The 12,837-nt window shown below is 42.6% G+C and overlaps 1 protein-coding gene across 2 annotated transcripts; it reads left to right on the forward strand.

Annotated features, from left to right (window-relative positions):
* The first annotated feature begins 30 nt into the window (after positions 1–30).
* On the forward strand, positions 31–12,623 carry ZNF35 (zinc finger protein 35). Of its 2 annotated transcripts, none has more exons than XM_050778406.1 (4): positions 31–306; positions 2,693–3,011; positions 4,321–4,465; positions 10,535–12,623. In XM_050778406.1, the coding sequence occupies exons 2-4, from the start codon at positions 2,820–2,822 to the stop codon at positions 11,779–11,781; spliced, it is 1,584 nt and encodes a 527-aa protein (XP_050634363.1). In that variant the 5' UTR covers positions 31–306; positions 2,693–2,819; the 3' UTR covers positions 11,782–12,623. The 2 variants fall into 2 exon arrangements, with proteins under 2 accessions (XP_050634363.1, XP_050634364.1); XM_050778407.1 differs by having other exon boundaries at positions 31–283; positions 2,696–3,011.
* Positions 12,624–12,837: the final 214 nt, after the last annotated feature.

Consider the following 12,837-nt stretch of genomic DNA (forward strand, 5'->3'; position numbering starts at 1 on the left):
CCTGAGTGTTCTATCCCTGCTTGGGGATGCACCCCTCCCTGAGGCTCACTTAGAGCTTCCAACCGCACAATCCTCCTAAGCGTTTCGCCCCATCCCTGGTGTGGGGCGACACTGGACACCCATCGAGAGGAAAGCACCTCCCAGATTCCTAGAGAGGCCGGCTTGGCGACTTGGGGAGCCGGAAGCCCATCCCGAGACACTTCCTGTCCGGTCATTGTTCTCGTACCGATGGGAGCTGAGGTCCCGGTCAGCCGGCCTCATGCTGCAGAGCCAGTGAACTCAGGTCGGGCTTCTCAGCTGCGAACAGTGAGTGAGATCGAAGCGGGTGGGCACGAACGTCGAGGGAGAAAGAGGGGCTGTCCCAGGGACCATGGCCCTAGGAGCGGCCCCTGCGTCCTTTCCCTGGGGACACCAGCCTTGTCTGTCCTGGGGTGGGTGAGTTCCCCACAGCCTCGGAATCCCGGCTGCCGCCCACCTGGGGCCTGGCCCGGGAGAGGATGGACCCAGACCAGCCAAGGGGCCAGACAGGTCCCAGGGACGGGGACGCGAGGAGCCTATACGTGGAGAGGATGGATTGCCACGTTTGGAAATAGAGAAAGGACATTGAAAGGGAGCCTTTGATAGAGGGCCCTGTGCCCTCTGGGACCAGAGGTCCGTCTGGATCTGATCAGAAGTCTGATGAGAGTACTCACAGTAGGCAGTCTTGCACATACACAAGGTGGAACTAGTTTTAAGACCTTCATACCAGATTGAATTCGGATAGTGATGGAAAGAATAATCCTCCAGAATTAAGGTTTGTCACAGGAATGAAAGTATTGCGTTACTTAATAAATTCAGTGTATACAGTAAGTGGTCAGTAAGTTGACATGGGGAAAAGAATATGATCACTTCAATAGCAGCAACAGGGGATTGAATAAGATTTAGCACCCTTTTCCAATAAAACATTCAAAGGGGGATAGAAGGAAGAATTTCAGTCTCTTCATAAGCAATCAAACTAGTAAGGTTATGTTGCTCACAGGTTAAAAACAGAAACCCTGCTGGCTTAGCTGGGATAAAGGGTTACTGTTAATTAGTGAGGGTATGAATTGGCATGGTGCTTTTGGAAAGCAATTTGGCAGTATATCAACCAGCAAATCCTTGAATAATCCTTGAACTCTGATTATTATAAAGGAATAATTCAGCAAAAAAAAAAAAAAAATTATTTACAAAGAAAAACTTTTAAATATTAATAAAATGGAAATGTAAACTTTTACTAAATAAATGGTTCATAAATAGGATATGGTTACGTAAATGATAATATAGCCACAATTTAGAATACTATGCCAGAGTGAGGTAGTTCTGTATGTATTGTATTGAAAGATTGTTAAGACTATTGTGAAATACAGAAATTGAGTTAAAAAACAATGCAGGTTGCTGAACAGTATGTAACTGTGATGATCTAAAGTATGTTTTTGAAAAATAAGCAGTATGTGTGAAGGTGTACATATAAGTATGTAAATGCAGAGAAAATGGGTTAGGACTCCCATCTAAACTGATAAGTACTTTGTATGTGTGTGTGTAGTGTGTATAGGTTATATATTTAATTCTATATATTTCTGTATTACTTGATCCTTTTTCAATGAAGATTTATCAACACTATAGGTTATTGTGTAGCATTTAAAATAAGCATGAAGAGCCGAGTGTGGTGGCTCATGCCTGTAATCCCAGCACTTTGGGAGGCCAAGGCGGGTGGATCACAAGGTCAGGAGATCGAGACCATCCTGGCTAACACGGTGAAACCCTGTCTCCACTAAAAATACAAAAATTAGCTGGGCGTAGTGGTGGGCGCCTGTAGTCCCAGCTACTGGGGAGGCTGAGGTAGGAGAATGGCGTGAACGCGGAAGGCAGAGCTTGCAGCGAGCCAAGATCACGCCACTGCACTCCAGCCTGGGAGACAGAGCAAGACTCCGTATCTAAAAAAGAGTAATAATAACCACGAAGAATGGCAACATGAAAGTAATCTTTTTTAAATCTTAAGTGTAATATTTTATCTCACAGGACATTTGGAAGCTATGGAAAATGTAAAAATCAAATAAAAAAAATGAAAAGAACCTTAAAACTACCTGTAATTACACCACCCAGAGATAACTACCCACTGCTAACATGTTTGTATAAAGACTCCCAGTCTTTTTCTTGGGATCCTTTTGTTCACATTATTTTGTATCCTTGGCAATAAAAAATCTTTTGTTGTAAAATCCTTTTTTAAAAAATGCTATGATGATAATTGTGAAAATATGTATCCCCATAGTCAAAAACAAGAATTTATAAAATCATAATTATTAGTAGTATGGTTGGAGATTTTCCTTTGAAAGAAATATCTTAAATCTTAAAATGTATAGTGGTTATCTCTTTGGAGGTAGACCGAGATGGTTTTTCTTAATCATTTGCTGCATTTTTTAAGTTTTTACAATAAAAGTATGTTAACTTTTAATCAGGAAAAAATCAATAAACATTATATAAAGCTGTTTGCAATGTGGTTATTATGGGAAGACATTACATATTTACAGACCAACCCCTTCATCCTATGAGGGAGGAATAGAGGATTCCATGTCCTACAGTGGCCCCTGGCCAGGCACTGGTGAAATTTGCCAGTGTGCTAAGTGGCATCCAGCAAATCTCTCCTTGGTGCTAACGGTGTTTTCTGATTTCTCAGTAGGCAGTACTCATCTTGGCCCTGGGAAGAAACTCAAAAAGAAGCTTTTGAAACATAAAGCTTAGATGGGGTTTGACCTCTGCTGGGCAGCTCCCAGCTGTATGAGTTCCCCTGCTGAGCAGAGAAGATGACTGCAGAATTGAGAGAAGCCGTGGCCCTAGCTCCATGGGGCCCAGTGAAGGTGAAAAAGGAGGAGGAGGAAGAAGAAAACTTCCCAGGTCAGGCATCCAGCCAACAAGTGCACTCTGAGAACGTCAAAGTCTGGACCCCAGCGGAGGGTCTTCAGACAGGCCTTGATGGATCAGAAGAGGAAGAAAAGGTAAATTGGGGCCTGAGAGGAAGAGGGGAGGAGATACTTGAAGACCTCAAGGAGTTTAAGAGGGGACTCTGCCCCTCTACTTCCACACCTGGAGTCTTATTTCTTGGGTATGATTCTAGCTTCCAGTCACTTGTAATAGGATAGAAATGTTCTCTTCTGATTGATGTGACATTCAGTACTTTCTATAAACCAGTGGTTCTCAAATTTTGCTACACAGAACCTGGAGAGCTTTTTATAAAATCTTGATGTCCATGCTGTATTCTGTTCCCATTAAATCATAATCCAGGGTCCAAGCACAGTGACTCACACCTGTAATCCCAGCACTTTGGGAGGCCAAGGTGGGAGGATCACTTGAGGTCAGGAGTTCAAGACCAGCCTGGGCAACATTGCACACCTCGTGTTTTTCTATGCAGAAATACAAAAAATTAGCTTGGAATGGTGGGATGTACCTGTAATCTCAACTACTTGGGAGGCTGAGGTGGAAGGATTGATGGAGCCCGGGAGGCATAGGTTGCAGTGAGCCGAATTAACGCCACTGCACTCTAGCCTGGGCAACAGAGTGAGACCTTGTCTCAAAAAAAAAAAAAAAAAAAAAAAAAAAAAAGAATCTAGGGGTGGGACCTGGGTATCCATGTTTTTAAAAACTCTTCAGGTGATTTCAGTCAGGTTTTGACAATGCTAACCAGAGCTTCTAAAACTTTAATGTGCATAGGAATCACCTAGCGGCTCTTGTTAAAATAGTTGAAGTTCAGATTCTGATTGAGGACGTCTGGGTATGGTCTGAGATTCTGCGTTTTCTTTTTCTTTTTTTTTTCAAGCTTGTGGGTGATGCAGATACTGCTGCTGATCTTTGCACCACACTTTGACTCATGAGGCTGTACACTGTGCTGTCCTTAATGTTTCAAACGCACCCCTTACCATTACTAGTCAAATGAGGGCAGAGGTTCCCCCAGAGTCTTTCTGTAATAATATCATCAAAACCTTGCTGCTTTGTTCCTTAGATCCCACAAAAGTTCACTTTGAAAATTCTTCCCACATGCTCTCTCCTCTTATGTACTCACTGATAAGCTAGGTTTAGATTCTGGAGTGAGCAGTGAGGTGCAATCAAAGTAATAAGCAAGAAAGTAGCTGGCTTGCTTCTCTGCCCAACTCACCCTGGGGGTTGGAGGAGACTCTGGCTTCCTTTTCTGTTTTTAAAAATTGTTTTATGGCCTCCAGGAATAGATAATTATGTTCTCATTCTCAAAATTGTAATCACACTACCCCCTACCACCAGTTCCCTCTTAAACACGTTCCTTCTTGTCTCTAGAGTCAGAACATATTCTGGGACATGGCGGTAGTCCTGAAAGCAACTCAGGAGGCACCTGCTGCTTCACCCCTTGGCAGCTACTCGTTACCAGGGACTCTGGCCAAGAGTGAGATGCTGGAGACTCATGGGACCATGAACTTTCTAGGTATGGTTCAATTCCCTGATTCTGAATCTGACCATTGGGGTTTCTCAAAATCTTTTCAGAGACTGTGGTGGGCATCCAGTTTCCTAGGTTGACCAACAGAGTACTGAGGTATTAAAAGTGTCAAGGAAAGTTGGAAAGACAAATGCTGAAATGCCTGTGCATTTGTTACGGGAAGTGCCTTATTTTGCACACAGGCTCAAGACACCAGACAAACATAGGTTTTGTCCCTAAAACCTAATCAACAGCAATATGGCACCAGGTTCAAGAGGCTGAAGAAGAGACCCAGGGCCAGCAAACGACATGGAGTTTTACTAGATGTTTATATACAGGTTAGACAGTCTAGAGGCAGTGGGCTGGGCACAGGAGAACCACATGCCCCAGCGGCACAGGCTGGGCAGGAGAACTGCAACCGCTTGCCAAAGGCATGCAGTTTATATAACATTTTCACTTAACACCCTCCCATGAATGACCTCCACCTGGCAGCCTTAATTTAACACAAAACAAGGGGCCCCAATCCCCTTTAGGGCCCATATTCCACTGAAAGGGGTGGGGAATGGATAAGGAATAGATCTCCAGGTTGGCCACTTCTGGATTCCTTTGCTTGGAACTCCAAACTGTGTTCAGGTGTGTCTGCCATACCAGCTCATTCTCAGGTTATGCTTAAGTTGTTGCCATCAGGTGTTTTTGCCATACAATAGGCGAATTCCAAACTTACTTTTTAGTGATATTTATTGTTCAGTGAGTTTCATCTCTGTGCACACATGTAAGCACATGTCCTCTTTATGTGCTTTGTAGTTAGCATAGGTTAGTGAGCCTGCAAGAGATGCTAGCTGAGGTAGGATCAGTCAACTTTTGTGGTGATTTTGAGCAAATGCCCTGGAGATGTTCTGTTTTCATAGATCTTTGTGCAAATTATGGAGAATTTTGAGCAGCTATGTCAACCATAATGAAGTTCAAAACTAGGTCTTCATGGAGGGTACTGATGGCTTATCAACTTGTTCTAAGCTAGGACTAAAGAAAGGGTAGTATGTTCTAAAGATCTCACTGGCAGTGGCAGAAGCTTGCCTGTGGAGGAGTGACATTTAAGTGAGGGTCAAGAATGCAGTATCCATGAGTCCTGTGTTTCAAAGCACTTATCGGATGATTGCCAAGCCCTATTCTTTTTATGAGTCTGCCAGATAATTAACACTTTGAACCCTCTCTCCTCCCTAACCAGTTCCTCAGGCATCTGGGGACCAAGTCACTTTCTTAAACCAGTGCTATGGGGAAGACGAGGATCTCCACCTAGATTTTCTTGTCTCATTTTTAATTATTCCCAAACTCTTAGCAGCTTCTGTTCCCCACTTTCTGCTTTTTGTTCCATTCTCTCTGGTGCATTCCCCTGCGTGTCACTTATTTTCTGTCTGTTGGCTTTATCAGCCATTCATAGTCTTAACCCCAACAGCTGCACCTCATCAGGAATGGGCTCCCTTTTCCTACTTTGCCTCTTAACTCAAGACTGTGTTCATACCCGAGACTTACCATTTTGTGCTGCCAGCTATTTCCATGGCGATGGCAGGAACACTGCCAACACTATTTCCATGGCGATATCAGCAGGCGATGGCGGGAACACTGAGCTCTATGTGTGAGAGACATCTGAGTGGGGTTGCTGCCCTGCCTCTAGTAACTCTGTGACCTTGAGTAAGTCCCTTCTCTCTCTGGACCTCCATTTCCTGTTCTACAAATTGGGTGTGTTCATTCATTAAGTATAGGATTCGTTGGCGCTCTCCTTCCTGTGTGCCAGGCAGTGTGATAGGTGCTAGAGATACAGAAATGAATAAGACACAACCTTGCTCTTTTTTTAGCTGAAGGAGAACAGTTTCATCATCGTGATGAAATTGTATAATATACATGAAAGTGCTTTGGAAATTGTGATTGTTACTGGGTTTTTAATGTCTGAGCAAGTTTTAACTGCAGTTTTCATATTTTAATTAATGTTGCATTTATTAAAGTTTATTCATTTAAAAACCAATTTTTAAGCCATTAAGCATAACTTTTTACTTCATCCATACGTCTAGAAATATTTGTATAAAAGTGAGAGCATTTGTATTTTTTCTTTAATTTATGTTCAGTTAAGCTTCGAATTTTACAGATTAAATTTTTTAAACATTTTGGCTGAGCGCAGTGGCTCAAACCTGTAATCCTAGCACTTTGGGAGGCGGAGGCAGGTGGATCACCTGATATCAGGAGTTTGAGACGAGCCTGGCCAACATGGTGAAAACCTGTCTCTACTAAAAATGCAAAAATTAGCCAGGCGTGGTGGTGCGTGCCTGTAGTCCCAGCTACTCGGGAAGCTGAAACAGGAGAATCGCTTGAACCTGGGAGACAGAGGTTGCAGTGAGCCAAGATTGCACCACTGCACTCCAGCCTGGGCGACAGAACGAGAATCCGTCTAAAAATATAAATAAAATTAAAATTTTTAAACATTTAATCCTACCTGCTTATCAAATTTCTTTATATAAAACATAATTGCAAATTTGATATCTTTAGTTCTTTAAAACATTCCAAACACCTAACTGAGCAGATTTACAAGTCTTGTAAATAAAATCTTGATAAACACACAGCTTTTATAAATCTAATGAATTGGACTTATAAATTTAGTAAATCAAATTACCCTTCTTATCTCTGAATATAGTCACCAGCTGAGATGGCAGCCTCATGTAGCATTTCAGGTATCTTTAAAAAAAAAAAAAAGTGAAAGAAAAGTATTGATTTCAAAACTATGGCTATGCCTGTGTTCTAGTTGGTCACAAATTAGTTTTTGGTTTAGTTTTTCATTATTTCTGTACTTAATTTAATTTCTCTAGAGCTACAGTAATCCTACATGTTTTTAAAAAAGGGAAAATACCATTTCAGAGAAACCGAGGTTATACACCCGGATTATTTGCTGATTAATCTTTTTACCCAAAGAAATTTGAACTTGACCAACACCAGATGGACCCTAATTCTCTTTTCTTAGGCATTTGTCCAGACCCCAGGTCTTACTTTACTCAGTGATGAATCACTTGCATGAAAACCTTCTAGGCTACAGTTGCACCTGGTTTTGTAATGGTTTTGACAGGAGACATCATTCAGATAGAAAGAGTTGTTTCCATTATTGACTGTAATCAGTTTAGTAGTTCCCACTGATCTTCATTTTTCATGCCCAACATTCTAAATCTCCCAGTAAGGAGGGTAGGAGTGAAGGTCAGGGAGACAGTGCAGCTATGAACTAAAGTTTTCATGGGCTCTGTTTCTGTTGGAGAGATGCCCAGCTTGGGGATGGGAGGCCCAGGTGTCAGTGATGGGGAGTTAAAGCAAAAGAGGAGGTGAAAAGAACCAAGGGAGGAGATGTTAGATGGGAGAAGAATAAAGTGGGATGTAGGAGGAGATGTTAGATGGGAGAAGAATAAAGTGGGATGTAGGTGTTAAAGTAACAGTAAAGAACATAAAGAGAAGAAAGCAGTCAGCAAAAGAAAAACAGAAGAGGCATGAAACTGTATATGGAAAAATTCAAAATATTTCACACAAAAAATTAAAAAATAGGAGAGGAGAGAGATGAAGAGTCAGTAAGGAGTCAAGATAACAGGAAAAAATAAGAAAGCAACAGCAGAAGAAAAGATAGAAGAGCAAGTAAACTACAGAGAGAAAAACAGTACATTTTTTAAAAAGCGAGAGATAGCAGAACAGTAGGAATAGAAATAACCAGAAAAAGTTTAGCATTTTAGATTTTTTTTTTTTTTTTTTTTTTTTGAGATGAGTTTCACTCTGCCGCCCAGGCTGGAGCGCAGTGGCATGATCTCAGCTCACTGCAACCTCCACCTCTTGGGTTCAAGTGATTCTCATGCCTCAGCCTCCAGAGCAGCTGGGATTACAGGTGCCCGCCACAACACCCAGCTAATTTTTTTGTATTTTTCCTAGAGACGGGGTTTCACCATGTTGGCCAGGCTGGTCTCCAACTCCTGACCTCAGGTGATCCACCTGCTTTGGCCCCCCAAACCAAAGTGCTGGGATTACATGAGCCACCACACCTGGCTTTTTTTTTTTTTTTTTTTTTTTTTTTTTGATATAGCGTCTCGCTCTGTCTCGTCTAGGCTGGAGTGCAAGTGCAGTGGTGCAGTCTCAGCTCACTGCATCCTCCACTTCCCAGATTCAAGCAATTCTCCTGCCTCAGCCTCCCAAGTAGCTGGGACTACAGGCATGCACCACCACACCTGGCTAATTTTGTATTTTCAGTAGAGACGGGGTTTCACCATGTTGGCCAGGATGGTCTCAAACTCCTGACCTCAGGTGATCTGCCCACCTCAGCCTCCCAAAATGCTGGGATTACAGGCGTGAGCCACTGCGACCTGCCAGCATTTCAGATTTTTATTGTTTGTCATATCTGGGGCTCTACTATATCCAGCACTTGGGCATTTAATTCCTCTGACACTGCTCATCTTGTCTGAACGATTGTGATAGAATTTCGGATTACCATACTCTTAACCAGGCAATCAAACCAGGCTGTTTTCCTACCCCCAATATTGCTTTGTACCACTCCAACATCCTTGTCGCACCCACTCATATCATTGGTTGGATGGTCATCCTGTAGGATATTTCCCTCTCATGGGTGCTAGTCTCCCCACCGTGCAGTAGCAGCAGTTATAACCTGAAGCTCACAGCACCACTGCTCATTTCTGAGCTGACATCACCAGTGGGAATACTTCCCTCCTCTACAGGCTTGCCACCCATTCCTGTTTCCCTTTATTTCACTTGCCTTATTTCTTGAGCTTGGTTTAACTGACAAACACTTGTTAAGGGTTCACTGTGCCAAAACTGGGTTATATGGTTGCACATTTCAAGGTCAAGGAAAGTGAGGGTGCAGAGGAGACAAACATAAAGAACTATGATGTTACTGATAGCAGGACTCCTTTTTGATACCATTAGATTCTGAAGCAATGTAAAGCATCCAGAGACTAATCAGTATCATAAAGCTTGAGGGTGTTTTGATGTTCTCATGATATTTTCTGCCATTGTGGAGCAGGCTATGCCACAACTCAACAAGGTCAGCTTTCCTTGACACAATGCTAAGCTATTCCTATGACACAAGGGTAAGAGTATGCCATGTATGGTTTCTTTTTTAATTCTCCTAGTGTAGCTGTCTATCACCGTAGCAACTCCCCTCCCCTGAGCATTCATCTTTCCTTCTAACCCCTCACAACATCATCAGTCAGCCTCAAAGTTGCTGCACACATTCAGAACACTGACTGTATTCCAGACAATGCCTTAGTAGTTGACATAGAGCAACTCCATTAATATACTCACAGCCTTATGAGGTAGATACTATTAGTATCCCTGTTTTAGAGATTGGGAAACTGAGGCACACAGGAGTTAAGTAGCCCAAAGTCATGCAGCTAGTTAGTGTCAGAGCAGAGATTTGAAACCAGGCAGTCTGGCTCTAGAATCCATGTTCTTAACCTATATGCTGCAGGACCTCACAGCGTTTCATATGCTTTTGGCTGCTGTGGCTATCTTGGCAGCCAGTGTTACCCTTTCTGTCCATGCTTATCCTTTCTTTGATATCCAGTATCCTCAGACACAGAAACCTCAGTTGCTAGATCTTTGTTTACAGGTAGCAAATCTCCCTAATTAACTGGTGGGTTGTAAGCAAATCCACACTAAGTAGCTAAGGTAAGAAGGCAAGCCTAGGGAGAGGCTCGTGTCCTTCATAACTGGTCTTCATTGCAAGGGCAGTCATCATACAGCCAGGAGGAGCGCTGTCTGGAGATTGGGCCTCCCTGGCATGAGGCAGTGGGGTTAAGTGTCTAATGGAGGCAAGTGGAAGTGCTGGAAAGACCATGAGTCAGTGGATTCTGCTGTAGGTAGAGAGGAGGGCAAAGCCCCAGCTGAAGAACCTATGGAGGAGAGGTAACATGTGATGGGATTCTTTTTTTTGATGAAGCCATTTTGTGGAGGTGCTGAGATCACATACTCCCTTTTATGACTTGATGATCCTATTGTTTTTCTAGGCCAGAGAAAGCTAACATTTGTATTGTCTGTTTCTTGGTTCAGGTGATGAAACCAAGAACCTACAGTTACTGGTTCCAAAAACTGAGATATGTGAGGAAGCTGAAAAACCCCTCATCATATCAGAAAGAATCCAGAAAGCTGATCCTCAAGGACCTGAGTTAGGAGAAGCTTGTGAAAAAGGAAACATGATAAAGAGGCAGAGAATAAAGAGGGAAAAGAAAGATTTCAGACAAGTGATAGTGAATGACCGTCAGTTATCTGAAAGCTTCAAAGAAGAAGAAAACCAGAAATGTAAGAAATCTGGGGGAAAATACAGCCTTAATTCTGGCGCTGTTAAAAATCCAAAAACCCAGCTTGGGCAAAAGCCTTTTACATGTAGCGTGTGTGGGAAAGGATTTAGTCAGAGTGCAAACCTCGTTGTGCATCAGCGAATCCACACTGGAGAGAAACCCTTTGAATGTCATGAGTGTGGGAAGGCCTTCATTCAAAGTGCAAACCTCGTTGTGCATCAGAGAATCCACACTGGACAGAAACCTTATGTTTGCTCAAAATGTGGGAAAGCCTTCACTCAGAGTTCAAATCTTACTGTACATCAAAAAATCCACTCCTTAGAAAAAACTTTTAAGTGCAGTGAATGTGAGAAAGCCTTTAGTTACAGCTCACAACTTGCTCGGCACCAGAAAGTCCACATTACAGAAAAATGCTATGAATGTAATGAATGTGGGAAAACATTTACTAGGAGCTCAAACCTCATTGTCCACCAGAGGATCCACACTGGGGAGAAGCCCTTTGCTTGTAACGATTGTGGCAAAGCCTTTACCCAGAGTGCAAATCTCATTGTACATCAGCGAAGCCATACTGGTGAGAAGCCATATGAGTGTAAAGAGTGTGGGAAAGCCTTTAGTTGTTTTTCACACCTTATTGTGCACCAGAGAATTCACACTGCAGAGAAACCTTACGACTGCAGCGAATGTGGGAAAGCCTTCAGTCAGCTCTCTTGCCTTATTGTCCACCAGAGAATTCACAGTGGAGATCTTCCTTACGTATGTAATGAATGTGGGAAGGCCTTCACATGTAGCTCATACCTACTTATTCATCAGAGAATTCATAATGGAGAAAAACCTTACACATGTAATGAGTGTGGGAAGGCCTTCAGACAGAGGTCGAGCCTCACCGTGCACCAGAGAACCCACACCGGGGAGAAGCCCTATGAATGTGAGAAGTGTGGTGCAGCTTTCATTTCCAACTCACACCTCATGCGACACCACAGAACCCATCTTGTTGAATAACAAGTAAGGAAGAGGAAGACCTCCAGCATTGGTCATAACCTTCTGCCTCCCTAATGAGACACCTCTTTGCTGTTTTCTTCCTCCTCTATAAAAGTGAGGGCTATGTCCTTAAAAGTTAGAGTTTTCAGGAATGCAGCACAAAACACAAGAAAGCATTTCAGAGGCTAATTTAAAGAAAACAAAAAGTAAGCACCTAAAGGCAAGGACTTTGTTTTAACTGTACCTTAAGCGGTCATGTTTTCTGAAGTGGAATGTGGCTTTCTTAGGAATGGGTCATACAAAGCTAAGTGGTAATGATGCTATTTGGGGAAAGGTCTTTTTTGCTTAATTTTGTTTTTTAAAACTCTGATGATTGCTTAAGCAACAGGCAGGTTATCTGCCTGGTTGAATTCTGGTTGAACTGTGTATTCTAATATTTCTGGTTAAGTGGTGACTAGGTAAGGAAACCACTTGGGGTATCAGTTCAACAATTCACTTATGAACGTTTATAAGCTTTCCATTTCCTAGGTAATTTTTAGAAAGTCAGTCAAAACAAAAAAACTTTACTGAAAATGGACAGAAATAGGAAATGGACTTTTTCCTTACTGTCTATACCTCTTGAACCTTGGTATTGTAAAGATCTGGGGACCTCTGAGTCTATTCTGACCATTCCCTAGTCTGCATGGCCAAGCACTCAAGGATTGATGGACACCACACACTAGCTATATTCATTTGCCCAGATCAACAGCTCCTTCTCCAAACATCTCAAGCCCCCAGTTCCTATCACATTCCATTTGGGTGAGATGCAACTAACAGCCCCTTCCTGGATAAAGGAGTCAAAGAATAAAGCTTGCCTAGAGGCATGCCCCAGTTGTCTCTGCTGTCATTCTGCTCAAGTCCAGGCAGGGGTCTCAGTTTGGGTTTCATTCTGACATTCTGGATGGTGTTCAGAAGAAATGGTGGAGCTCTTCTCATTCTGAGAGGACCTAAGAGGGAAAGTGAAGGGAGAGGGAAGGTGGAAGTAAGATTCCTAAGGTCTTAATTTGATTTTTTGAGAAATTCAGAGGTGTTGGAATA

The sequence above is a fragment of the Macaca thibetana genome, chromosome 2 (assembly GCF_024542745.1).
Source record: "Macaca thibetana thibetana isolate TM-01 chromosome 2, ASM2454274v1, whole genome shotgun sequence".
In the NCBI taxonomy this organism is placed as follows: Eukaryota; Metazoa; Chordata; class Mammalia; order Primates; family Cercopithecidae; genus Macaca; species Macaca thibetana.

What these genes read in the sequence shown, in the direction of transcription:
- ZNF35 (XM_050778406.1), top strand. Translation starts at nt 2,820, where the DNA reads ATGACTGCAGAATTGAGAGAAGCCGTGGCCCTAGCTCCATGGGGCCCA. An exon ending in GATCAGAAGAGGAAGAAAAG is followed by an intron (nt 3,012 to 4,320) that starts GTAAATTGGGGC and finishes TCTTGTCTCTAG; the next exon opens with AGTCAGAACATATTCTGGGA. An exon ending in TGGGACCATGAACTTTCTAG is followed by an intron (nt 4,466 to 10,534) that starts GTATGGTTCAAT and finishes TTCTTGGTTCAG; the next exon opens with GTGATGAAACCAAGAACCTA.